The sequence below is a fragment of the Rhinolophus sinicus genome, chromosome 13 (genome assembly GCF_057876585.1).
Source record: "Rhinolophus sinicus isolate RSI-liver-muscle chromosome 13, RSI-T2T, whole genome shotgun sequence".
Taxonomy (NCBI): domain Eukaryota; kingdom Metazoa; phylum Chordata; class Mammalia; order Chiroptera; family Rhinolophidae; genus Rhinolophus; species Rhinolophus sinicus.
In genome coordinates, this window is record NC_142513.1 from 54760001 (window position 1) to 54787666 (window position 27666).

The following is a 27666-nucleotide window of genomic DNA, read 5'->3' on the forward strand; positions in this document are numbered from 1 at the left end:
TCTCATTAAAATTTGGTATTTTCCACAGTGAGCAGGTCTGCCAATTAAATAGAAATTTGCTAAATATTCTATAACAATCCCATCCTGCACTCAATTCATGCAGTTTTCACCCAGATGTTAGAGCAATTGATGCTTACAACCGGTAACTTAAAGCTCTATTAAGTATAAAGATATTCCTAATGAGAAAGACTTCAGTACTTGCAGCTACTGCACTAGCAGTAATAATTCTTCCACATTTGGTAAGTTTAAATACAATCAATAAAGATACTATTGTCACTCTGATTTTCTGTAGAATGCTTATCATCAGTGTGGAAAAAAAAAAAATGTACAGTTTCCACAAAGGGTACAAAGAGTCCTTTCCATACTAATATGTGTAAACAGGTGCTTAAGAAAAAATAAAAGAATTAATTTGGGGAGGTTCACTTCTAAGAGGGCAAAGATGCCGAGACAGAAACGCTTTTTTAATAAAAGAGCAGGTGTGAAAACCATCTGTCATTACCTTTACACGTAGCTTTTGATCAAGGCTTTGTATTGGCAATACAACTATTTCATCCCAAACCGGGTTCAAGTTCTTATATATGACTTTACTTTTGTACAGAGTCTTTCCATTCAGCTTAAATTTCACGTAGGGATCACTTGTGCCTTAAAAGAGAAAAGAGAGCAAGACAGGTTTTTTTCAAATATACGTGAAAGCCTAGGCTCTCCATTAAGTCAAAATGCTGTCCACACTTTCCAAGCTCAAAGCATTTCACTGCGTACACCCAGAACAAATCTCTCCCTGTGCAGAGATGGTAGGACCCAGAAGTGGAAAGGAGAGAGAAATGAAATAATTTGGGGCAAATTCTTTTGTTGCCTTTGACGGTAGAATATAAATGGGCTCCTTGAGCTTTTTCTGTTTTGTTTCATTGTGGGTATGTCATCACTACACTACCCACAAAACAGTCAAGAAATAAAACCCACTGGCACCAGCCAAGGATGTCAGGAGTCCTGGGGAGAAGCCCCCGCCCTTTAAGAATAGCAGTGAGTCAGTGAAAAGGGAAAGACACCGGTTTTTTTCGAACGTTTGGCCAGATGGCTGACTCAACAGAATCCTGTACTTCAGAATATAATCATAATAAATAAATCAATCTCTGGAACCATTGGCTCAAAAGATGGGGTGAGGGGACAAGACTGGAACTGGCGGGGAGGGCGTAGAGATTAAATGGACAAAGTTGCCATTCTTTGCTGCCTCTCGCACCTGCAGTAAAGCAGAGAACATTGTTTCACCCCGGCCAGCTGAATGCTGCATCAGCCAGGCCCTCAGCTGGCCTGGGGTGACACCCCTGACCTGTAGCTCCTCCCAGGGAGCTTTGAAACGGATGCCAAAAGAAATGAATAATGTCCCTCCAGCCATGATGTCCCGAGCAGAAAAAAGGGCTGATGACGGGTCCTCCTCCACACTTTTCAGATCAATGGAGGGGGAAAAAAAAATGCCTGCAAGTATAATACATGGATTATGCATTGTGCATGTGTGTTACATACATGCAAGTGTGCCATCATACGTGGGACACGTAACAACTGGGACACACTTGTTCATGAATACCCAGTGAGTGATGAATAAAAAAAGCGCAAAGGAATAAATAATCAACGAGGGAATAAATGAAGGCCAGCCGATAATGCTACAAGGAAAGAAAATGATCATGTTATAATTAATTGGGAAACACAGAACTATGAATAAATGCACAAAGACCAATAGTCTGTTTTGGTCACTGATTTGCCTCAGAGCCTTGGACAGTACCCAACATGGGCTCCTGTACCTGTAGTGACTTAAATTCCTGATATTAAAGTCAAGCCAATAGAGTCTAAGAATATTAGGTCAAAAATTAATTAGGCTACTCCATCACAGATATTTACCAAATTGTTAATACCCATCACTACATCAACCTTTTATTTTTTTTCAGCCCCCTTTTATGTTTCTAGTTAGCTGCAGAACTAAAAACTACTGAAAATGAAAGCAATACACTTCCCAGCGATTTTAACGGAAAGTCACTAGGGAAGAAGATAATATGCGTTACAGAGTCTTAATTGATGAACCAAGATACAAGTTTGAGAAGTTAGTCTTTCAGTATCACAAGGCTATACTAACTTTAAAACGAAGAACTTAAACTACAAATGCACACATATATATGCATGCATTCAAGTCTCTCATTTTAAGTTTGGCAACACAGGGACAGTAGCCCAGCAGTCTTATTTTAATCTTGCACACACACACACACACACACACACACACACACACATGCACGCACCCCATGTTAGGTGATGGTTCTGAGTGGGAGAGTACAAAATGAATACATTCACAGACATTCCGTGGAATGGTCACTAGTGAATGAGGAATCTGCCCATCACCCCCCTTTTATAGTATGAGAGAAAACCTCTGGCAAGTCAGACTTTAACAATCATTCTGATACATACATACATATATATATATAAAGTGGAGGGAAAACTATAATAAAAAGAGCCCTTTAATTAAATGAAATTGCCACTCTGGGATCAGGGTTTCATGCTTGTCAGCGCACTCTCAAAATAAACATCTCAAAACTAGGCCTCAGTGGTGTCACTTTCTCACAGGCAAAGCATACTGGGTAATCCCCAGGCATCTTGACAGCTACATAATGTTCAAACTGTTTCACGGGTGAATGGCGGCAGTTGCGTGAAAGAAAATATTAATGTCTGGAATTAATAGAAAAAGGGACCGGGGTTTACAAAGCCAAACAAGGAAAGAGGGTGTCAAGTTAGTGTGGCGTTAATTGTTAGGGAAAATTTGAGAAAGCAGGGGAGCACAGTGTGGTTTTTCTCCCCGAGCCTAAGTGCCTCACTGTCAGAGATATGACATCTCAACTAGGCAGGTTCTGAAAAGGGGTCGGCTGCTCAGAAACGCAACTCCCAGATTATACACATGACGAGATGACGACACCTGAATGGGTGGACTTTAACCTTTTTTTACTGGGAGCTGCATGAACAATGAGGCTGATCGGAATAGAGGGGTAGGGTGGGGCTCCGGGAGGAGAATCAAGCTAGCCTCCCCCAACCCCCCACTGGTGTCTCCAGGCTGGGGCTGCCTCCATCCTGGGGTGCCACCAATTCTGCCATGTGGACCTCATGGAGTGACACAATCTCAAACTTAGAATATCCAGGCGTTAAGCAGCCGCGGCCCGAATTTCCTGCTCCGCCCCACACGCACTGTGGTCCTATGTATGCTGGGAGAGACTAACAGCCATTTATCGGTCCTCCAAAAATGCTGCACCAGTCTACACGCCTGACAACCTGTGTGACAGTCTTGATTTCTGCTCCTGCTCGGTGACACCATGGACTGTCAAGTCTCCCCTGACTCGTACCTGTCGGGTCTGCTCACAGGCCACCGACTTGTACAAGTGACATCAGCGCTTGGCTCAGGGATAGGCACTGTGGCAGAGGGGTGGGGGGGCGGGGAGGTTACAAAGGAAGATTAACCTCAGACTCTTGTATTCTGCACATGATGAACAGTAGGCTTACTGTAAATATAACACAGGAGGTAAGTGTCCAAATAGAACTGAACTTGGGAGAGACGCAGGGTCACAGGCCGGGGAGATTCGTAAGCTGGGGTTAGCAGTGGAGGCTGAAATAGAGATGGGAGTTGAAACGTGGGTGGATCTGATCCTGCAGAGAAGCATGGAGGTCATTTCAGCAGGAGGCACAGGCATGGGAAGGGTGGGAGGGGAAGGAGATCAAAGCAATTCGATTTGTACAGTGCCAAGCAAGCATCTCAATGTATCCCGAAATGAAGGGGAAAGATATAATGAGAAGTAGAGTTTCAAAGGCAGGTTTGAGTCAGAGACCAAAGTGCCCTAAAAATAACAAAATGAGTTTAGTTTTTGTTCTGTAAGAAAAACAGGGTGCTTCTGGTTTTTCCTATTCTCTTTTTAATATTATAACAAATGTTAAGTCGTGCACCCAACTCTGCAAGGTATGGAATAAAAAGTAAAGCCTCTACCCTTATACTTTTCCTCATCCCCCGTCCTGTAATGTACCAGTTTCTTGGGTATTTTGCAGGGAAAAAAAAATACAAGAATTGTTCCTAACTCAAATTTAATCATATTATATACCCTGAACTTCATGCTTTCACAATTAAGGTACCTTGGCGTTCTGTTCATATCAGCAATACAGATTCACCAATTTGGGAGTTGTTTTTTAAATCAATTGCAGAAATTATCATTGTGTTGTTGTGTCTTATGTAACTAGTAACCAAACAATGGACATTTACATCATTTCCAATTTTTTTTACTACTACAAACAATACCACAATAAGTATCCACGTATGACTATTTTGGGGTTTATAAGTGATTACGTTCAAAAGAAATTTTTAACACCAGAACTGCTGGGCAAATTAGCATGTGCCTTTTCTGGTTCAGACAGACATAGTCAAATTGTTCTTCCAAAATCTGCCAAATTTACACTCCCATCCACTCATTGTCATGTTAGAAAAAGTAGAACGTCAAGATGCACTAAAAAAAGAAAAAGAAAGGAGCAAAGGAAGGGATGGAGGGAGAAAATTACCACCATTTATTAACATAAATCTAGAAAAGCTTAATACGTGTACATGTGTACTTCACACACACACACACAAACACACACACTTTTCACAGAAAGCCTTCCTATTGTGTATTTTACCTGCTTTCTTCAGCTAATAACACATCGGTCTCCTTCCATGCTCATAAACACAAGTCATTTATGAGTATATTTGCGCACATACAGAGAGCCAAAAAAAATGTATATACATTTTAAGAAATGAAAAAACTGTATTAAAATTGTAATACCCAATATATACCAATGACAAAAGATGAATACAAGTCATATGTATACCTCTTTTTACCACCTTGATATATATATATATATATATATATATATATATATATATATATATGAAAACTTACTACATAACATATAAAAACTAATATTATGCATTTGAACTAAAAATCCACTACACTGAACACAAAAGCAGCATTTGCAGGCAACACCTACTTATTTGCCATCAACAAAGCTCATGCGCCAAGTTAGAAACGTTAACGATTACAGTCTCTCCAAAAGGAAGGTCATCTTAGGCTAGGAAAGTTTTCTAATTAAATGCATTTCTCAGAATAGCTGTCTGTTCATGAAAAGGAAATATCTCCATATTTTTATCCTAAGTTCATATTTTGTAATATCTGATCCCTCTTATCAGGAGATCTTAAGAGTTTGGATTGAACAATTATTTACCACGTCAACAATTATTTACCACATCGTTAGGGAAACGGACCTACATATAGATGAATTCATCCTGCATGAACAGTATTTGGAAATATATGAAAGGTATACATTTGACTTTTTTCTTCTCTGTCTTAAGAGTAGTGAGGGGCTATTTATTCTATGTATACACATACATTCAGAAAAGCTTCAATATATACACATACTTTGAATCGTTGCTTTTTGCCAGGAAGAGAACTAAATCTGAGCTGTTTTTATATGGGATCCGCAAGTACAGATTTTTTTTTGGAGGCTGGCTAAAATGCAAGAGCCAGTTCCGATTTCCAGGGGAAAAAAGCTAGTGGAGATTTTTAAACGGCTGCTGCTGCCCTCTAGCAGGTAAGCTGAGATTTCCAGATCCAGGGGTTCCCAGGTGCTGGCTGCTTTCTTCACTGACCTCTTCTGAAACCACAATGGGCATTCTGGAAATCCAGAGTGTGTGGTTGGTTCCTCAGTCACATGGGAAAGAAGAAACCCCGTTTTTCTGGGAAGAGCAAAATCTGTATGACTTAAGAGGACAGCAGGGTCAAGTCTAGCAGGATTGCAAGCCAGGTTTCACCCAATGGAATTAAATAAAGGGGACACTGCATCCCCTGGTTCACCCTGGCCCGTCCTTCTGCAGATGGTGGCTCCATGCTTCTGGGAGCTGGTCTTGTGTTACCACCTGCAGGAGTTTATTACCCCCAAACCATCAACGGGACTTCCTCTCCGTGTTTTGCCACGTGGGAAATCCAGGTTAAACTAGCTGGGAACTTTCCTCTGGAGTATGACCGGCCTCCATCCTCTAAGGTAGCCAGCTCCGTCACGTGACAGCTCCAAGCGATTTACCAAAATCCAATTTCTGAAAGAAGGGGAAACTCCTGACCTACTTGCTCTGGAGTCAGTCATGACTGATGGACGAGTCAATCGATGATCGATTTTACCAAAATTTATTTATTTTCACTATGGTATTTATAGAGTTTTACCAAAACGTGTTTAAATAGTTATAAAGTCTGTAGGAATAAATAATGGGACACAAAGGAGCTTTGGGGAGTGAGGTCCTCTTAGGATCTCCATATTCCGCCCCCAGCCTGGGCAGGACCTCCCTAAACGTCCGTCAGCCCACCCCACTCCAGCCCACCCCAGACTTCTCAACCTTCCCCTACTCTCAGCCCTCTTCCCACATTGTCTCCCCTAATAGTGTCTTCTCTTTCTCTCTCCTTCGTCATCCCCTTTCTAGGCTCTGCAGCCCCGTCTCTTGTATCTTTTTTTGGCCTGAGACAAATGAAGTATTATTTAAAATGCGGTTTTTCTTTTGTCTTCACAACCAATTCACTAATATGATCCAGAGACCCTTCAAAGCTGTATTGAACAGTTCTGATGCAATAATTTGCTAAATAAAGACATAGCTGTAACTTTATAAATAGATGAAAGAAAAACACGGTCAACATATTGATAAATCCGGTGACTGCCTTATTGAACAAATTGGTTTTGGGGGAAGTGGTCATGAAGAGGTGCCTACACCTCACTTGTGATCACATCAAAAGCAGACAGAGGTGTGAAATTCTGTGTAGACACATCAGGCATGCTTGTGCCTAGAACACCGAAAACGGAGGGACGCAGGGAAAGTTAGAAGACAGCATAACAGCATAGAAAAAAGGAGAGGGGATGTAGCAACATGAAGAGACTAGAAAGGGTTGGGGGGTGGGGTGGGGGTGGGGAAGGAATAAATAAGACAAGACTAGGCCAGATAGTCAATGAATTCAGCACCCTGCCTCAAATTCAGCCTGTTGTCAATATTTGGGGTGTGACGACACGATTGGACTCACTGCTGAGGCTGTAGCTGAATCACAATTAAGCCACACGTAAATCACGGACACGTGGAAATACAGGGATACACCTCTGTGCACATCACCCTCTGTGTAAGACACGCACACACCCTTAAGCAGAACACACCGTATCAACATCACACACAGTGAAACAAAGTACAAAGAACCACTTGGAACAAGCCACCCCATTATATTGGTTCAAAAATGAATAGCTAATGTAACCACCTGCCAGACAGAAGTCCCTCCCACTCACCCAAGTGGAAGACATGCTCCATTAGATTCAAGTCAGTAATCTATAGTTGGGTTTAAAGCCATTTGCTACCTGCAGGAGACACAGGAAACAGGCCAGTTTGGCTCCAGAGTCCTCCATAGGAATCGGGACAAATCCCACTGAAAGAAGAGGTAACGGACTCTTTAAAGTCAAAGAACCTGAGGACCTTCTAATCAACCCACGCAAGTGCAGAGTCCCAGAGCAAAACCGAACCCCAAAAACCTCCAGAGGAAAGAGCTCGGTGGTGGGAACACATCAAAGGCTATGAAGACTCACATCAAAGTGAGAAAGGAATAAACAGAAACAGGTTTCAAAACCCAGCTCCCCTTGCTTGCTGTGGGGCCTTGGCCTGAGCTCAGAACTCAATGAGAGGAGGGGTGGGGGGGGGCCAACCACTACCTATGCTCTCAGATGTGTTTCTGTTGCTCCCACACAGGATGCAAGGATCTCACGGCATCTGGTGTTCAGAGTGGGCATTCCGATGCAAAGCAAATCCCAATTTTAGCAAAATAAAAAGTGCCCACTGTGACATTTCCAATACACTAAAACTGCGGTGCAGTGCTTGGCACCTGAGCAAAACTACACATCTGTAGGAATCAAAGAGAAATCCGAGAAGCAGACCCTACTACGTGCTGCACTGTAACACACGATTCAAATCATTAGGGAAAAGAAAATTTAGTCCTGGTTAATTAAATAGCCATTTGGCAAAAAATGAAACTACGTTCTTACTCTGGGCCAGAAATCAAAATAAACTGGAGACAGATCAAAGAGATAAATGAAAAATGCAAAACCAGACAGAAAAGAGAATAAATATAGGTTAATGTGTATCTCTCTCAAGAGAAAAAAAAGGGAGGGGGGCTTTCTAGGTACAAAAAAAAAAGGAAGTAACTCTCTAGAACAGGATTGTAAGGCTTAAAAAGATTTTTGCAACAAAAACTTTAGCAACAAAATTAAAAGGCGCATGACAAATTTGAAGGACACATGTGAACATATCCAAGAAACAGAAGAATGAGCAAGAACAATGGTTGGAATAAGCTATGCACAGAAGAGAAGCAAACATCTCATAACCAAACGTGTCTCAGGAAGCAAGTTTATCAATACAAACTGAAAGAAAAAAACCAAGATGATCCTTTTCTCTATCAAACTAACAGAGACAATCTATACACAGTGTAGGTGAGAAATGGAAAGTGGACCATTTATACGCTACTGGTGGGTGAGTGAAACAGAGAGATCCTTCTCAAAAGTGCACTGACAATTCTGTAATGAGAATCCTGAAATGCTCAGATCGTGGGACAAAAAACATCTGCAAATAACTAAAAAGAAAGTATACACACAGATTTAGGCCCAAGAACGTTGGCTGCGGCATCAGTGCTAATAATAAAAATATTGAACGGACTGAAACCGGAACATTGATTAAATGAAGAATGATATACTATTAGGCTTTTAATTTCTTCTCAAAATAAATCTTTTATAATATGGAAAAAAAATATGTGTGGTGAAAGCCAGCCAGTAATCAAGCAATTTAAAGTCAGATGCTATTTTATTTTACAGAGAAAAATCGATCTTTTAAAACTCAGATCTGTACAGTATGTTCAGTAAAAACATCCAGGAAGCAGTGACTAAGTAGGATGTCTTCATCCATACCAGGTTTTCCAAGTCAGTTGCTGTGAAATCTGAGGGGCATTTTCTGAGTCAAATTTAAGAGGAGGAAAATAGAATCATCAATCCAGAAGAGAGTCCCTCTTCAAATAATGAACCTTTAAAAGCTAGTCTGTCCCTCCTTTTTCATTTCTGCTGTTGCACAGACAGACGTTAAGAACTGGTCTCACAAAACACCCTCATTCACCACCACCCATTGCCCCCATTGTGGGGGGTGCAGGGGGGAAAAAATCTATCTGAAAAAAGGGAAAAGGAAAAGATATGCAAAAGATGGAACAAGTTATCAAGAAACTGAGAAGAAAGGACATTAAAACACTGGCAGAAATACCACGAGGCAGTCATTCCCCCTCCCAGGGGGAAAATGGAAAAATGAAACCCAAACAAGAATAACTCTAGCCAGACACGGCAGTAATAATAGCTAATAAGAGGGAGAGAATGCTACCGGGCTGGGCCAGGCTCAGCAGGGACGCCCTGCAGGCCGAGGGGTGAGTCTCTCAGTACACACCTGTCGGGACGCTATAGGGCTGCTCCCTCGTGCACAACACAGAGTTGCAGAAACAGCCCATGTGACCCTCGATTACAGCGGTGCAAACAAGAAAGGGAGATCGTTACTTTACAGGTAATACACCTGACAAGCTCAGGGGGCCACACAGCAGGCCTGAGAAGCTCGGTGCCCAAAAGTGACCACACAGGATGCTGCGATCATACACGCCAAACTGGGCAGGCCGTGGCAGGCAGTCACATCCTGGGACCGTCACTTCCTTAGCAAACATCAGTGTTTACCCTAAGCGAGCCCTGCCACTGCTTGTATGCACCTAGCACAACGTACCTTTGAAATGTCAGTGAGTTTCTTTTCTGGACCCCTCGCTGGAAGGCACGGACCGCTGACACCAGAACACAAAGCCCTCATTGTCATCTCGTGCCCTGAACACCATCTCCGTGTGCTGTATATGTTGATTATTAACTGTCCTGTGCCCACCCATGTAAAAGAAGCCCCTTCACGTTGCCTTTTCTGCAGCCCTAGCGATTCCCCTGTTGCTTTCTCCCACCTCCTTAATCTCCCACCAATGGAATTCATGCACCTTCCTTCCTTTTGCACCTTTGGGTCTAAATGCATAAAAGGAACTGCAAAACCCCCATTCTCCAGAGCATTTTCTCAATCCGTTGAGATTTTGCTTCCGGGCAGGTCCTCAAAATTTTGGCTCAAATTAACGTCTATAAAACTTTTCTAATAGATTTGGGCGTTCTTTCATCCAAAGCTGCATGGAGAAGACTATGTTTCCCTCTAGGTCTAACACAAGAGTATCTTTTCTGTTTGAAAAAGAAATGTGTAATCATAAAAAAATAAAATAAAATCATAAAAAATGTGCCTGTTAAATAACAAAAGGAAAACAGATCTGGAATGAGAGGTACCTGACAATTGAACACTTTGGTAGCAGTCAGTCATTTGCTAAACAACCTATTAGATGGCAGACATTTCACCCTAGTGGGAGACTTTTAAATCCTTCTGTCTAAACCATTCTTTCCAAATAGGAGGACTTCTTACTGTGAATGCATCCCTCCTGCAATGTGCAAATGAAGCTGTCACTGACTTGGAAACAAAGGGCCACTATCGACCTGTGCTGGGAATGGAGAGAGCGAGCAGTTTGCTAGAAGAATAAGTCCAGAATTTTCATCTCGGAAAACTCATATCCAAAAGAAGAACCATCAACCCCTCAACCTTCCCACCTACAGCCGAAGTGATTTTTATGGCCCTCCTATAATGTTACCCTGAACGTCTTCAAAGAGCCTCCCCTTTTGCAATACTGCCAAGTGGCCACCAGAGGGCATGAGGAACGCAGGCTTCCACGAGTCCACAGCAGGGAACCAAGGAAAAACACTGGGTTTTAAGGCAAGGGCTCTTGTTTTCCAGAAATTCATGCTCTGGGATTTAAGAGGAGCTGAGCATTTTTCCCGGGACACGAGGCCTGCCATGTCACAAAGAGGTGCTCACGCCAGGCCTAGAAAACAGGGCGGCTGGCATGAACACCACCAGATCTAAGACACACAGATCTAATCTCTTTGGCCACATTCCCTTCCCTGGGAAACTGAGCCAGGGTTCAACTGCGTCTACGGGCAAGCCAATCGGGAAGCAAATGGACTTAAGACCGATTGGCCGTATGCTAGTCCTTCTGCTTTACAAAGGTCAAGAGGTATGGTGACCCCCCTGCCCCCACCCTGCCAAGAGTTGCTAGACAGTGGCAGACTGAGAGCTGAAAGCAGGCATGTGTCTGTCTTGCTTGGTCAAAAACAATCCAACTTGTAAAGCTTCCAACATGTGAAGAAAAAAAAAAAGGGAATAGGGGAATACAAAGGAGCAAAAGTTAGGATGAGGAAAAAGGAGTAGAAGGACAGAGCAAAGGACAGTAAGATGACAGTAAAGGAAGCAGCCTTACAGAGACAGAGACTCAGGCAGTACCTGGGACAGAGAACAGAGGGGCGAGAGGGCTATTATTTTCCTCCTGGAGACCCCTCACGAAGGTGAGCTCAAGGCAATGCCGGAACATTTTACAGCATTCGGGAAAGGTTCCTTATTGGGTCACCAGAGCCACCCAAGTGACACTAGCATCACCTGAGAACTGGTTAGACACGCACATTCTCGGGCCCCACCCTAGACCTCCTGAATCAGCGGCTCTAGGCGTGGGCAGTGTGCATTTTCACCTCCAGCATGCTCCGAGGCTCACTCCAGTTTGAGAATTCTCGGTCCAAAGCCCTGTGTTGGATACAATTCAGAGGCTGGGTTTGGTTCCAAGGAAAACAGGGCTGTATTGATAAGTAACGTGAGTCCCAGGCCCAGGGGACAGGACTGGGAGCCTACGTGCCAATAATTACAACTCCTGCCTCCATCAGTCAACAGTGGGCATTGGAAAACACCCTGGTCACTAACTTAATACTAGTGAAAAGCAAGCAGCAAAGAACACGGTCACAGTACAGGAAAGCACGCCATGCCCCAAAGTATAGAAAAAGAACTTGCTGGGAGGGGAGATTTTCTTCATGGATAATGGTTAATGTTCACGATAAATAAAAAAAGACCAATGGGAGCCATCGCTGCTGGTTCTAAAAGAAACGGGCTGGGACAGCACCGTGGACAAGCTCAACTCCTCATCAGGTATTTATACGTGGATTACATTAGGTTTACACAAGAGAAAGCCACATTGTGACACTGTCACATGCTTTAACTCTGATGAAACTATGCAGAGTGAGGTGACAATGGCTGGGATTAGGGCACAGACTAGGGTCTCTCCCGTGGCCCTAAAACAATGAAATGGAACAATAAACATAAACCCCACTGTTTCCATCATTTTCTGACGCGTGCACTAGCTTCTTACCATCTACTAGGTTGACGGACCACCTACTAAGCATCTGCTATACGGGTATCGGTATGCAGCGGGGTAGCCAGAAAATTTGCATCCATAACTGGGAAAGAAGCAGAAAGCATGGGGGACACTGAAAAGGGGGCAGCTGGCCCTACAAGACGTCCAGGGCCTGTGCACCTCCCCAAAGTTACATACTACTGGAAAGATCCCAAAAATTTAAAGCAGGATATGTTTTCTAAAGGTTTGGAGCACTATTTTTTTTTCTAGTAAAGTTCAATGCATTCTCTATGGATCGCACCTCAAATCTCCAGATAAGTTGTCACAAAACAAGCTCGATAATAATCATTACTTCATGGAAGCACCGCGAGACACTACAAGTTTGGAGCAAGACTCAGGATATTTGTGGGAGGGAACTTTACGCTGGCTTATGACCATGTCCCTTACATGTCATGTCAGGTACAAAATGCAAGCTGCCCTGAATTGTCCAGACTAGCATGAGAGAGGTAGCTATTAAAAATGCATGCATTTCTGCTAGTGTGCAATGAGAGAACACGAGAAGTTGCACAATTGACAGGAAGAAACTATGATTTTGATAGAAAAACACTATTTACCAACAAGTAGAAAATGGAATTTTTTCATTATTTGAAAATCTTGAGAAAATACAAAAAAAAAAAAATATGGATGGAGAGAGAGGAGAGAGAGAGAGAGGATTTTTTTTTAAGTGGGACAATTTTATATAGCCCTAAAAGATGGAAGTCAATGAGATCAGATTAATGGGAGAATCCATGAGCCGTAGAGAGTTAGCAAAAAAGGTATCAGGAAGAGGTGGGGTGGAAGGATGGAAGGGTCTGTGGCAGGTGGACCAGAGATGCTCAAAGCTTGGAGGCAGCGGACATGGGATGCAGAAGGCGGTCTGAGCAACTGTCAGGGTGACTGGTTGGAGTAACGTACATAGAGCAGGGGATGGGGCAGCACTGCCCCCCACTTGCTGCCAGGCAATGACCAGCAAAGGCACTGGACTGCAGGCAGGCACCGTGAGTGTGGGCAGGAAGCCAGAGAGGTGAGAACCAGGAGCTGGTGATACGGGGAGGAGTGGGAAGGAGGCAGCCTGAACTACTGGTTCACCCTGTCCAGCTGTGTGTCCCAACCCTCCTCATTCTCAGCGAAGGCAAGACACAAATAGCACCCATAGATGGCAGAACAGGGACACCCAAATGAAAACACGAGCAGCAGACACAACCTGATACCCAAGGACTAAAGAGCCAAACAGGAGATTTTAAGTGCACAGCAGGTCCTCCAGTAACTTTGTTTCCTTCAGCATTGTCTTGTGTAACACTGTTTCCTTCAAATTGGTTTCGTTCAACATTGTTTCATTACAACATTGATACGGTGCAGTTAGGGACATAAGTCTTGTTTAAACCAATGAGCCCGTGGTAAAATTGGTTTCATTATATATCGTTTCACTTAACATTGCAGAACCTACAGGCGACACTAAGTAAGGACTTACTGTATACTTAATGCTCTCAAAACATGAGATGGCAACGTCTCATGACACATAAATAAACTGTTATAAAAATGGAAATGAATGGCAATTCGATAGATGAACAGAATAGCACAATTATAACTGACAAGAAAATAAGCTGGAAGTGGGAGCTGAGGAATTTTTCATGAAAGGAAGCAGTCGTGGGAAGAATGAGAAAAGAAAACCAGGACATACAGACAGATGAGAGGGTCTAGAAAGCCCTTCCTTCATCCGGCAGGGGTTCCAAAACAGAGCTGAGGAGAAGCAACAGGACAGAGCACCCAAGACCAGCAGAAAGACACGAAATTCTTTAAAAGAGAAAAGTCCCACCTACTAATACACAAAATAAATGAAAAGAGATAACCAAGGAAAAAAACAGATATATTTGCCTATAATGAAATGTCAACCCTGGGAAGGACTAAAGAGGCCATAAAAATGACGGGTAAATAACAGACTGGGAGAAAAATATTTGCAACGTGTAACAAACAAATGTTACTGTTGAAAAATGATAAAGAATTATAACCAGTTAGAAGGAAAACCTCAGTTGAAAACTGGGCAAAGGATAGAGATAGAAAGTCACAGAAGGGGAAACACAAGGGACCAGATTCATCAGCATAATCCACGAAGTACAAATTAAAAGAAAGGGAGTGGACACCTGTCTGAGGAGTGTCAAAAGCTAGGAAGAGTGACACAAGTAAATATTCAGTGGCAACAAGGAGGGGGACACATTTACAGACTGCAAGAGAGGGCATGCTGTACATTTTAGTGGGGAATTTGCCAGGATCTCTAAATTCTAAAAATAAGTATCCCCTGAACCCTATTCTTGCATTTCTCTGTTTTGTCCTCGCTGCTAACAACAGCTAACTCCATTAAGTGCTAAAAGTCAGGCGTTCTTTTTTTTCTGTAAGTTACTACTTTCAATACTCCTCCTAGCCTATAGGGTAGGTCAATATGACTATCCTTCTTTCATGGATGAGGACCCTAAGTCACAGAGAGGTCAAGGAGAGTTTTTAAATCACACAGCACTAAAGGGGGAAGGTAAGACGTGAGCCCAGGCAGTCTGGCTCCACTGTCTGCTCTTAAAAACATGCTATTTTGATCTAAAATATAATCTTCTCTGGGCATGGAGTCATACACGGGCTGGTCATTTAGATGTCATACAGCATCATTTAGATGGCTGAGAAAATATGGAAAGCAGCTTTCATCAGTAGAGAAACAGATAAAGAACACACCGTACTATGGAATATTATGTAGTGTGTAAAAGGAAGAAGAAACATGTACATAGAAAAGCATGGTCTACACCTGAAACTAATAAAAAAAAATGTTTAAAAAAAAGAAAAGATGTGAAAATGAAATTTGAAAAAGAAAAGCATGGTTAATCTTGAGAACATTATGGCATCATTTTCATGTTTAAAAATGTGTACATATGCAAATTCATAGAAACATGTGGAAAAGGTGACTAAGTCAATCATATAGGTAACAGATTTATCCTGAGGGAGTCCACTGGGATCTTGGGGCAGGAAGGTGGGGTTCAGAGGGAATTTCCATCTACGTGTATGTTTGATGACTTTACACTAAGAATGTCTTCACCTCTTTCTCATGGGTAATTAGAGTAGGATGAAGGGCCCATTTGCCTGAGCAGCACTGTAAGCCGGGCATAAAGCGGCCTCTGCCATCTCAGTTCATTTCAAACAACCGTCTGTGATGATGATGGTTATTACCATCATTAATATTCATTTAGTAACAGTAAAGGACAGTAAGCGTCAGGATGTTTACATAACTTGCTGCAAATGACTTGATTCCTGGAGAGGCACAGATTTGAGTTCTGGTCTGTGCAAACCACGCTGAGGCTGCATGACAACACTGTTATAACATTGTTACGAGGGCAGAGGAGAGAGAGGTTTCCCGGCTACAGTGTAGCAGAGCCGGCCCGGAGCCTTACCACAGCGATCTCGGATGACCAGATTCCGGCCTTCCTTCAGGTGGATGGTGAGCAGGTAGGCGAAAGGGCTGGGGAGGTTGCCCAAGCCATCAGCGGCTTCCCCGAGAGTCTGCACAGACGGAGAAGTTAAGTTAAGTCAGCTGGACAGTTCAGAAACGCTTCTACATTTAAGGAAGAAAAAAACAGTCCCGGTCACTGCAATGGCTAATCTTCAGGTGTCACCTCACGTTCACGCTCATGACTTGGTTACACTGCTTGGTTTAAATACTGCTCTTCATATTTCTCCCCAGTTGGGGGTCGGGGTGGGGGGTGGCGGTCTCCCAGATGTCAGAGGCAATTGTGACATCTTTGCGATGTGAAATTTCCAAGAAGAATTAGATACGTGGTAGGCCACCATCGGCTACTCCCTGCTGAGCATCATCCACGACGGCAGGTGTTTTACTCAGTCACTCATGATGGAGCACAGAGAAAGAGCAGACAGAAGGGCAGCTGTGAGGCCAGCTCCCACCAATACAGGCCCACACGTCCAGGCTCAGAGGTAAAATGTCTCCCTCTTCTTCTCCCTACTTCTCCCCAACCCCCATCAACGCTGTACACCACCTCCACGTGTAATAAAATCCTGTCAGTACGTAAGCACTCAGCTGACAGCATACTGACCCCATGTCCATGGGACACGTGGTCCTCCTCTCCGTCTATACGGACATCCTTGGTCTCTGCCCGGGGCTCCCCCGTCTTTCACATGGTTTTCTCTCGTTCCCTGGGCCCCCACTATTGTGTCTCCTACACTTACTCTCAGTCTCGCCTCCCCCAACATAGTTCCCTCCCCCCTCCAGGAAAGCATCAACTCCTACGGGCCATAATGTCCGATTCCAGTCTGTTTTTGAATATTTATTAAATGACTCCAACTAATGTTTTGAATGAGGGTTTCGCACAACTTCAATTGTCTGTCTTGCCAAAGAGAAAGGACAGGTGAAAATAATTTATGGGTCACCTCTTTGACATTCAATGAATCGATCCTGTGGCTACGTCACCTACAGTCTTCTTTTGAAAGTTTCCCACCCATGTTTCAAAGCCCTTCAGAAGGACTTTGTTTCCTGTACCATCTCACTCGATTTCATAACTGCTCTGTATTTTTAGAAGAATCTATCCCAGGCTGACAAATCAATAGACACTGAATGAATCTTTTCCAGCTACAATTTGCAAGGCCTCTCTTTGGAGGTGGAGACAGTGGACTTTAGAAATAAACGACACAAAGAAATACAGATCGGAACATTCAATGAGAAATATTTATAGTATGGACTTTAGTGTTTATTTGTTTTAAAGGAACGTCACTCACGGATTGTTCTTCAAAATGCTGGGATGTCATAGAAGCACTGAGGTCCCCACTTCCACACAGCTTCTGCAAATAAAAAGAAAACAAATAAACTAATCACCCTGCTTTTTTTTTTTTTTAAAAAAAAAAAAGCAAAAGAACTTCAACCCACAAGACTCTCCTTTATGAGGCTTTTCTCTTTGGGAATCTTCCATGTACATGCTCCTGTTTCAGGTGTGTCTTCCCGCCTGTGTGGCAAGTCTTGGCAATTAAAAGGGCGACTCACTAGAGTCCATCTAGCTGTGGCCTCTGTCATCTTACTCATCGATCAGAGAGTAGATAAGGCCCATTGTGCTCTCCTGCTGGGCCGCTCCGCCACCCCTAGTTCATCAAACGCTTAGCAGGGCCATCCTGCCAGGCCCCTCCCAGGGTGGGCGCACCTGCCTCCCCAGCCACCGAAGGAAGATGGCAGCTCAGGAATCGGAGAACCAAGCGTGCGAGGTAGATAGGAAACACTTCAAAATGGGATCTGACAGACTTCCTCAAACCGGACCTTCGTGGGTCTGACAACTGTTCAACCACCAGCCGAAGCATAGGAAATGCAATATCCTGAACAAATGACCTCAGAATAGGAAGTGGCTATGTTTCCTCATTCAAATATTCCTCAGCTGCTCAGGAAGTGATTCCACGGGGTTGGTTAGGAAACAGTAGACATCTCCACTGTATTGGGTTCAATTGCACAAATTTGGGGTGCTTTTTAAGAGGAGCTCTGGGAGGTAGTGAAGGTTTCTGGGCTGGATGGAAGGATGGTTCTCTGCAGGGAAGGCAGGAGTAGAATGGACATGATCAAATGGCCTCCCAGCCTTTTGGTTATGTTCTGGTTTGTCTCTCGCATTAGCCAGTCCTGATTTCTTGAAAAACAATGGATTTCTCCCTCCAAAGAAGGCTGCATAACTCCAAAGGAATGGGTAAATTTGGAGACATGAATTAGGCCAACAGAGATTGCTTCGATGCCCATAAACCATTGAGGATAGAAGTGGGGGGCCAGAGGTGCCATTGGTCATTGGTCCTTCCCACCCACGGTGACAGTCAAGGAGGTCCCGTCACAATTCAGAGATCCTGCCTGGATGGCAGGCTGCTTTCCAAGTCTCTCTCTCTCTCTCTCTCTCTCTCTCTCTCTCTCTCTCTCTCCCTTTCTCTCTCTCTCTCTCACTCTCTCGCTCTCTCTCTCTCTCTCTCTCTCTCACACACACACACACACACACACACACACACACACACACACACGGGACTTCAGGAAGCAATAGAACCTCGGTTCCGAGCAGAAGGCAATTCCTCAGCCCCCAAGAGGACCAATGAAAGGCTGCAAACAAGCATGGGCTCTCAGGTCTGCCTCCTCGGCATACAGTGAGTGACACACGAGAAGTGCTGCCACAGACGGAAGTGCGCCCTGATCACATGTCAGCTTGGAGCCTCCCAAGTGTTCGCCAGGAAGCATGGAGGCCCTACGGTCCCTCACGTCTTCCTTTCCCTCCACGAGCCTCAGGTCTAACGTCCCTTGGCTATGAATACCTTCCGTTCAATTCAGATCAACTCACGCAGGGTCGTAAGGGATTTCAGACACTTCGACCTTCCCCTAAGGGCCGCAGCACTTCAGAAACCACAGCCCCTGGCGTGGACGTACCACTCGTGGTCCATGAGGAAAAGATCCCTCACGCTCAGCAGACAAACAGACGAGGTAGCAGGGCCTTTGCTAAACGGCACCCCCACCCCCATGCTTGGCTTCTCCGGTTTGTGAAAAGACACCCACGTGAGTTGGACAGGACTTGGGAAAACCGCTTTATGAGGACGATCAGAACCTTATTCACCTCTCCCAATTTCCAAACAGTTCTCTGCATGCCTTTTACCCCACACACTAGTACCTCCTGGAAGCTTAGCAATTCCTCTTCTGCCTGATTTTCAAAATCGAAAAAGACCCCCCGCAACTTCACGTCCTGCGCCACCAGTAACCTCTGCTGCCTGATCCTCTGAAGCCCGACCATCTCACCTCAGTGTCTTTGGTTTTATTCAACGAACCAATGCTCAACTTAAACCCAATCCCATGTGAAGGCAGTTCCGCAAAACTACCGGTGCTGGGATCAGAATTTCCATTTCAAGTGCATGGTTATTAGCTAAGGATCGAGGTGGTGGGGCCTCTTCCGCTATCAAATTGAAGATGCTGAAAGAGTATCACCCCTCAGACTCCCTGTACTTAATGAAAACGTGAATTCAGTGGCAAGATTCGTCCACATAACCCCCATCGCTTACGTGCCATCCAAAAACGAACGCAGAGCTTTTATTCAAATGGGCGCTAAGCCTTCCACGTACAACAACATGGAAATTAAATGTGAGGAACGACATTAATTCAACATTATGGCTGGTTTTACTCGCAGGAAAGTCACAGAAGTTACAGCTATGGTTCCCACGGCCACCGTAACTGTCACACACCATATATACACACCAAAGAGAAGTGGTCACCATAAAGAAGAGCAGAAATACTCCACAGGCACAGGAGGACCGGGTTACAGCTGCGGGGGGACAGTAACTTTGAATGGTCCCCTGTAACCAGCAAAGAGCCCAAGGTATTATTCGCTGCGTAAAACCTGCATCGCTTTCACCTTCTTTGTAAACCTAGTAGTAACTGTATCTGTGAGTTTTCATTAAAAATGGCACAATGAATATTTTCCCATCAGGAATCCCTGCTATCCTCCTATCATGAGAATTTTTCTTCATGTGCTCAATAAGTATAATCAATCACTCTGGGTTTTTTACATTTCTTCCAGAAAAAAAAAAAAAACACAGTAAAATTGACTTTTTTTCGTGCGTGTATAGTGCTGTGACTTTTCACACGTTTATATTTGTCTCACCACCATCAGTCATGACACAGACCAATTGTCAGCCCCCTCCCCAAATTCCTTCATGCTATCCCACTGTGGTCAAATCGTCCTGCCATCCCTAACCCATGCGACCACTCATCTGTTTTCACATATAGTTTCTTCTTTTCCAGAACGTCATACAGATTCACACAGAATACGAATCTTTAACACCGGCATCTTTCACTCAGCATAATGCCTTGAAATCCACGCAAGTTGTTGTCTGGATGAAGAGCCCATCCCTTTTTTATTCCTGAGTAGTATTCCATTGTGTGGATGTACCATCATTTTTTTATCCATTAGGCCTTGGTTTAAACAATTTCAAACCACTTGTTTCCAAGGACATACTCAGGAAAAGACAAGTATTCTGAACGTCATCAATGCTAAAAAGGGCTAATATGACCAACTGTCCCGTTACATACAAACATGAAAAAATACAGCATTAACATCTTGGCAGGAAAACTAGTAGAGGTTAGTCACCCCTCACACAGCTCTCACCACTGCCTTCCAGAGAAGTGGGTTTCGGGTGTGGGTTTAAAGGTGGTGCGTTCACACAGGCATTTATACTCTACCTTGCTAAATTGCAATTGATGGAAAGGTAATACAGGTGACCTTTGAACAATGCAGAGGTTAGGAGTGGTGGCTCCCCCAATGCAGTTGAAAATCCACATATAATTTTTGGCTCTCCCCAAATTTAACTATACCAGCTGCCCCTCAGTACCCACAGGGGAGTGATTCCAGGACCCCTTGTGGATACCAAAATCCATGGAAGCTCAAGACCCTACATAAAAGGCATATATCAATGCATACCTTTGCCCCCCCGCCCACATCCACAAGCTCCTAACTGCACATCAAAAACAGTACAGATATTTATTTAAAAAGATTCTTGTATAGGTGGACCCCACACAGTTCAGTAACTTGTTGTTCAAGGATCCACTGTACATGCTTTGTGTTTTCTTTAGATTAGAACACCCTACCTGAAACAATGCAAATTTACGAAAATTCAGCAGGATAGGGGGAGGTATTAGCATGGATGGGCTGATTATTTAAAAAAGAAAATCTCCTCTGGTCACCAAGGATTTTAAGAGCAAGACTGTGACGTGCAAAAACAACATTTTCCTCTTGTATACATTAAGTGTGATCTTGTACAAATACAACCTCCCCTGTGGCTGAAGGACCTTACCATGAAGTGCACACAGGAAGGCAAATTATAAACAATCTAAGCCATCACGGGCGGTTTACACTTCAGTGGAAAAAGATATTAACCCACATCCAGGAAAGCTAAATGAGAGTAAAATGTTGGCTGAGAAGATCACTTAGTCTTTGAAAAATACTCCATTAAAGTACGTGAGTATAGCAAACCGTGTGTGTGTGTGTGTGTGTGTGTGTGTGTGTGTGTGTATTACACATTTACTTAATTATTTAACTCACATCTAGGTTACTGAAAACATGAATACTTTGTGTCAGAAATTCAAATACCTACAGGGCAACGGGAGCAACAAAACTAACAAAGGGACTCAGACGCCGAAGACAGACCATCCCGCAATGCCTGGACACAGCCATAGAATCGAAACAAGCCAAATGACAATTCAAGGTCGAGATTGGAATGCTTGCTCAGAAAAAGTCAGGTCTAACAGATAGATGGCTGAGAATGCTCATAGTCAATTTCTACACAACTTTCCAGGAGGTTAGTCACCATACAATCAAGATATACACATTTTGTTTTCCGCTACCCTAAGACTGCTCTCTAGAAGTGATTCCCCTGGACCACCATCTACGATACAAAATATAAGCTGTGTGTGTTTTTCCGTGTATGTGCATAGACACCCTAGTCAATCCTGTGACGGCACAAAACAATGGTCAGCTAATTATGGCCCAACACTTGTTTTTATAGATACAGTTTAAACTCTGAAACACAGCCCCACCTATTCGTGTATATATGGTCTATGGTTGATTTCACGCTACAACACCAAGTTCAGTCAGGGGCCGACAAACCTGGACATATTTGTTATCTGGCCCTTTAGGAAAAAGTCTGCCAAACCCCTGGTATAATAAACCCTTCTTTCCATATTTGGTAATATTTATCCACTGATCGTCCATACACTGTTTTCAAGCTTGTTAGCAGTAGATACTTTGAAAAAAATAATGGTCCCGTTACATTTGTGTAGCACTTGATGACTTACAAATTCATACTCCTATTAAGTTCTTCTAAGGGCCCGACAGGCTGTCATTAGTGTCACCAATTCACAAATAAAGAAGCCAGAGCTAAGGGGCTGCTTGGTTGCCAAAGAGAAGCAGGAGAGTTAGCCCTTCACCTGAGTACCCCGGGGGTCCCCTCTTTTTCCTGCGCCACACCTGTGCCCAGAACCAGGAGAATCCATACACAGGACCACTGTCCTGACACAGTGACAGGCAAGTCTGCACAGTAGTGGGCAAAGCTCAGGAGGCAGAAGGACTTGCATTCAAGTCCTGTTTCTGCAGCTTCCTAGCTTTGTGTCCTTTGGAAACGTACTTACCGTTCATGACATGGGAGCATCTATAAAAGGGACAAAAATGGTACTTGCCTTATAGGTTGTCAGGAGGAAAATTCATTCATTCAAAGGATATCCACTGAGCACCTTCTCCGGGCCAGACACTGTACTAGGCTCCGTGTATGTTGAGTGAAGCAAATCAATGTGGTCTGATGAATTCATATTTATACTGTACTCAGCACAGTTCCCCACACATAACTTCAGAGTAAAGGATATGAGATCGGTGTCGCTATCCTATTATTTATTATTATTATTATTTTATTACTAAGACAGTAGATGTGTTTGGGAAGACTGGAGGGAAAAAAAAACCTCAATGAAGGTAGTCAGTACCCCAAGTCCCTCCCTTAACTCTGACCATCCCTTCCCCACTGACACTGCTATGAAGACAAAGCTAGAGAACAGGCTGGTGACGCCTCGGGCAGAGCCCTCTCCCCTCCCACACACAGCTCACCGGCCTGAGCCTGTGCGCGCTTCCTCCAGGGTCTACACCAGGGAGAGCGAACACTACCTGCAGGCCGTTGGCCCGTCCTGCCCTGCGTGCAAGCCACTCAGCGCTGAGCCCTCAGGGTTCCTTTGGACCCTGCTCGCTCAGTAGCCCAGGGAGTTGTCACAGCGCATGACAGTTGCCTGGACGGATGTGGAAGCCTCAGAAAGAACACTGACGTCTCCTGCCATTGCCCCCTCACCCCCTCCGTTCCGATCATACTGCTTCCTTGCTCTTCCTGGAACACCCAGGCACATTCCCACCTCCCCAGAGCCTTCAGGCTTCTCCTTCTACCTCCTCTAGGTCTTTGCATATATGCTAGCGTCTCAGAAGAGGTCTTTCCTGAACAGTAACACCTTCAGCCCTGCGCTCCCAAGTACCTCTGCTGCTTTACGTTCCTTCATTAAATGGATTGCTGCCTGAATATATCTGTAGCTGCCACCATTCAGAATAGGATCTGCATGAGGAAATGGACATTTGTCTGCAGTGCTGACTGCTGTGTTACTAGTGCCTAGAACAGGATCAGCACATAGTAGGTGCTCAAGGGATGGGAAGGACGGAGGGAAAGAAGAGAGGCAGGTCGTCAAAGGACCCTGGGACATGGCTGGCACGCCTGTCTCCAGGGCACCGTGATGTTAAGTAATGATTTTTGAGATAAAACAAAAATAGCAAAGAACACGTAATTGACATAGGGAGCAACTGACACACTTGTTTAATTCTGAGCTGCAGGTTGCCTCTTCTCTTCTGTGCTTTGTCATTTTGCTTCTCTGTGGTCACTAAACTGAAGCTCTGTGGTTGCCAAGTACAGTTTCTGGAAATATCCCAATAGGGTTCTTTGCTAAAACCACTCAACTCATCCACACACGCTGGCACCAAAGCTGGTTGTTTAAAAACTCCAGCTGCCAAATGAAATGTCCAGGAAGGATGTACCCCCACTGTGCGATCACACGGATGATGGGGACGTCATAATCCTGCCATTCAGGATTTAGTTACGGCCCACACTCAGAAGCCCACTGGACCATGTAACTACCCCTGCTTTGAAAAGGGCACGGTGGACACAGAAAAATAAATGTCTTCTTTTAATGAGCAACTTTTTCTTCGATCATTGGCTCTGAGCTCTCCCAAGTTTCAGGCCTGTGTCCCCAAACTCCTGTTGTACCCACAAGTTTGTGCACAGGGTTCGGATTTAGACAGTCCTGGATTCAGATCCTGGCTAGACGTTTACTCCCTGGATGGCATGAGGCAAGTTATTGACTTTCCTCGGCCATCTATTTCATTCTGAAAACACACTGATAAAAAAAATCCTCTTAACACTAGTAAGTACGACAGTCCTCGTTGGGGACTGCTGAATGCCGGGAACGAGGCTAAGAGCTGGCTGTTTTTCTAGCCTTGTGGACATGAAATTCAACAACTCAGTTTTACTCTCCCTCTGATTCTTAGCCTCCAAACACAGGCTCTTCAAGTCTTTCCTCTTCACCTTCTCAGAGTGGCTTCCCCTCCCACCTCTGCCAGTTATCTAGCACTGACCAGGGACTGCTTACTGGTCCCATTTTCCAGGGGCTGGGTCCAATCTCACGTCCATCATCGACACTGTGGGAAGGAACCAGAGGCAGCTTTCTGGATCTTTGAAATTCTTCACTGATTTTATGAGGTAGGTGCAAAAGGAATTGCGGTTTTTGCAAGTTTTAACCTTTTACACCACAATTCCTTTTGCCCCAAGGCATATGAGAGGACAGCGGCCAGCCCGCTCTACACCCCTTGATCTGCAGTTTCACTTTCTGAGGTTTCAGTTACCCATGGTCAGAAAATATTAAATGGAAAATTCCAGAAATAAAGAATGCATATGTTTTAAACTGCACACCATTCTGAGTTGCGTGGCGCCATCTCATCACGTAGGCAGTGTATCATCTCACAGAATCACAAGAAGGGTGAATGCAGGACAATGAGATATTTTGAGAGAGAGAGAGAGAGAGAGAGAGAGAGAAGAACATTCACACCACTTTTATTCCAGTATGTTGTTAAAATTGTTCTATTGTATTAACTGTTATTGTAAATCTCTTACTGTGTCTAATTTATAAATTAAACATAATTGTGTACACATAGAAAAAAACATAATATATACAGGGTTCAGGACTATCCATAGTTTTAGGCATCCACTGGGGATCTCAGAACATATCCCCCACTGATCATGGGGGGCCCCTGCATCTTATGAAACAACTACTGGGGGGAATACTGACTGGGGAGGGAAGTGAGAAGAAAAAGCAAAATAAGAGGAAAGAAGAAAAAATACACTCTTCTCCTGCTGAGTCTCCTTAACTTTGGCGTCTTCATATTTAATCTAACATTTGGGAGCTCCTTTAGAACTCGCCCTAAACTAAGGGCCTCCATGCATCACCACCTTCTCGAACCCACCTGAATTTCCTATGGTCCCCACAGCACCTAGCAGTGGCCCGCGGCATGAAAGTCAACTGCGGATACAAAATTGCGATCTATATATTTCACACAAGCAAGGTTTGCGGGAAGGCTGGGAGAAGAAAAAGAAGACATTTTCGCTAATCTTCAGGAGCTTCCAAGCTAGAGAGGGTCGTCTTCTAAACACCTAACTTAATACACGGCAGGTGTTATGTTTGGCCCTAGTGGAAGGTGCTACCTCGTAAGCCCTAAGTCTTCGTGATGAGAGCGATGAGATGAAACGATACGACTACGTTTCTCCCATCAGAGACGAGACATACAAAGTCACCTAAAGCAGAAAACCTGGTTGCCAGGCAACCATAATAGGATATCAGCCTGACTGAAAGTGAGAATATAGAACTAATACAATCGTGTGTCAATCAGTAAAAAAAAAGAGGGAGAGGTCATGCAAGGAAGTCTAAGTAAGAATTTGGACTTGCCCTTGAACCCTCTGGAGGGAAGAGTGTGTACGTCATAAACCTTTAAGAATCCTGGCTCCACTGCAAACACAGTGTGTGTCAGCTTCTCATTTGCAGCCGGGTCCCTTTGGGGAGTACGTGGCAGGCCAGATGCTGTTCGGTGTGGAACCTTCCTGTTTGCACATTCACAAAACCGTCTCCTGATCCTATGTGACTTCTCACACAGGGTGACTGGCTGACTCCGGGCAGGAAAAGACCCAACGTGGATTCTCCAAGGCTGGCCACGCCCTAACGTGATCATTTCTCCCAACAAGGTAATGAAACAGGTGTTGATCATGATTTGACTTCCAAAGTAACTCGACAACAACGAAATGGACATGATGGTCTAGAAAGTATTCAATTCTCATGGCAAACGACAGCAGGTGGGGTTGCCACTTGTAGCTCAGTCCTATGGTCACGTGGTTATCACGAGTCAGTCCTCAGAGCCAGACAGAGTCCAGGTCTCGGTGCCTGGTGACCTTCTCAGGGTCTTACCCATTCACACCCTTGCCTTCTCTTCTATACCTGTTTCTGTTCCTTCCTCTTCCTACAGTAAATTTGTATAGAAAGCAGGATGAGGTTAACACTCAGTAACAGTACTACTGTGTTTCCCCAAACATAAGAGTGGGTCTTCTATTAAGTTTTGTTCCAAAAGATGCATTAGGGCTTATATTCAGGGGATGTCCTCCTGAAAAATCATACTAGGGCTTATTTTCCAGTGAGGTCTGATTTTCGGGGAAACAGGGTAGTGGCACGCTGTGCAGACGAAGCAGGTTGAGTGTACTGATTGTAGAGTCGGGAAAAGCCTCACAGAGAAGCAAGGTTTCAGCTGGGCCTTGAGGGAGGAGAGGACGTTGTGAAGAGCAGAATGAAATGGACAAAAGGAGGAGGAGACAGATGTGGGGGACACGGGTACATGAAGATTCCCTAGGGTGTGAAAAGCGGGGAAAGGAAAATAGTCTAACATTATTCATGGGTGTTTCACTTGAGCAACTGGGAGAGCAATGGTGTTGTTGCCGGAAAATGATGGTCTGTGTTTGTGGGGGCCACTGGGGGACCGGGAATTCTGCCAACGCAACTTGAGACAGGGCTTCTGTGTGACAGGAATCCAGGACTGAGGAGAGTCTGGGGAACCCTCTTCCACCAATGTATTCTTTACTCTGGACCCATTTCCCCATTTTGCTTTTACGGCTGGTTTGAACATGGGCACTGACACTCATCTCTAAGGTTCTTCTTTGCCTCATCATTCACTGCCCTGTAACTGTAAGCCGACACTTCCTTGGCTGACACTGGCAGGATGGCGAAGTGACCAGAACATTCTGACGATACCGATACCTGGGGTCATCGCTCACGGCTGCAGGCTCAGCCAGAAACCCAATCAGCATCCGGCACGAAACAGGGGAGACAAATCAATGGGTGCCCCCCGATCACGGATACCCTTCCCTTACCCCCGCTAGAAAGCGACAGACAACATGTACACCAAGAGCGTTTGCAAACACCTGTTCTTGTCCTTACTGTGCATCAGGCGTGTCACACGCCAACCCCTTCCTTCCTCCTCATCTCCTCCTCATTCCATGAACGTGATAGAAAGACGTTCACTGTTCATTAGAAAGAAACACATGCACCAATACGAGACATGGATTAACCGACTCCAAGCCTCAC

The 27666-nt window shown here is 44.3% G+C and overlaps 1 protein-coding gene across 5 annotated transcripts in view; it reads right to left on the reverse strand.

Annotated features, from left to right (window-relative positions):
• The window catches only part of MCTP2 (multiple C2 and transmembrane domain containing 2), a 438899-nt gene that overhangs the window by 106009 nt on the left and 305224 nt on the right, over positions 1–27666 (reverse strand). For all 5 annotated transcript variants that reach the window (XM_088789331.1, XM_074317382.2, XM_019726683.3 and 2 more), the window contains 3 exons: positions 17193–17255; positions 15857–15965; positions 500–642 (listed from right to left, as the gene is read on the reverse strand). In XM_088789331.1, the coding sequence (XP_088645457.1) occupies positions 500–642; positions 15857–15965; positions 17193–17255 (315 nt within the window). The remainder of the gene's footprint in view (positions 1–499; positions 643–15856; positions 15966–17192; positions 17256–27666) is intronic.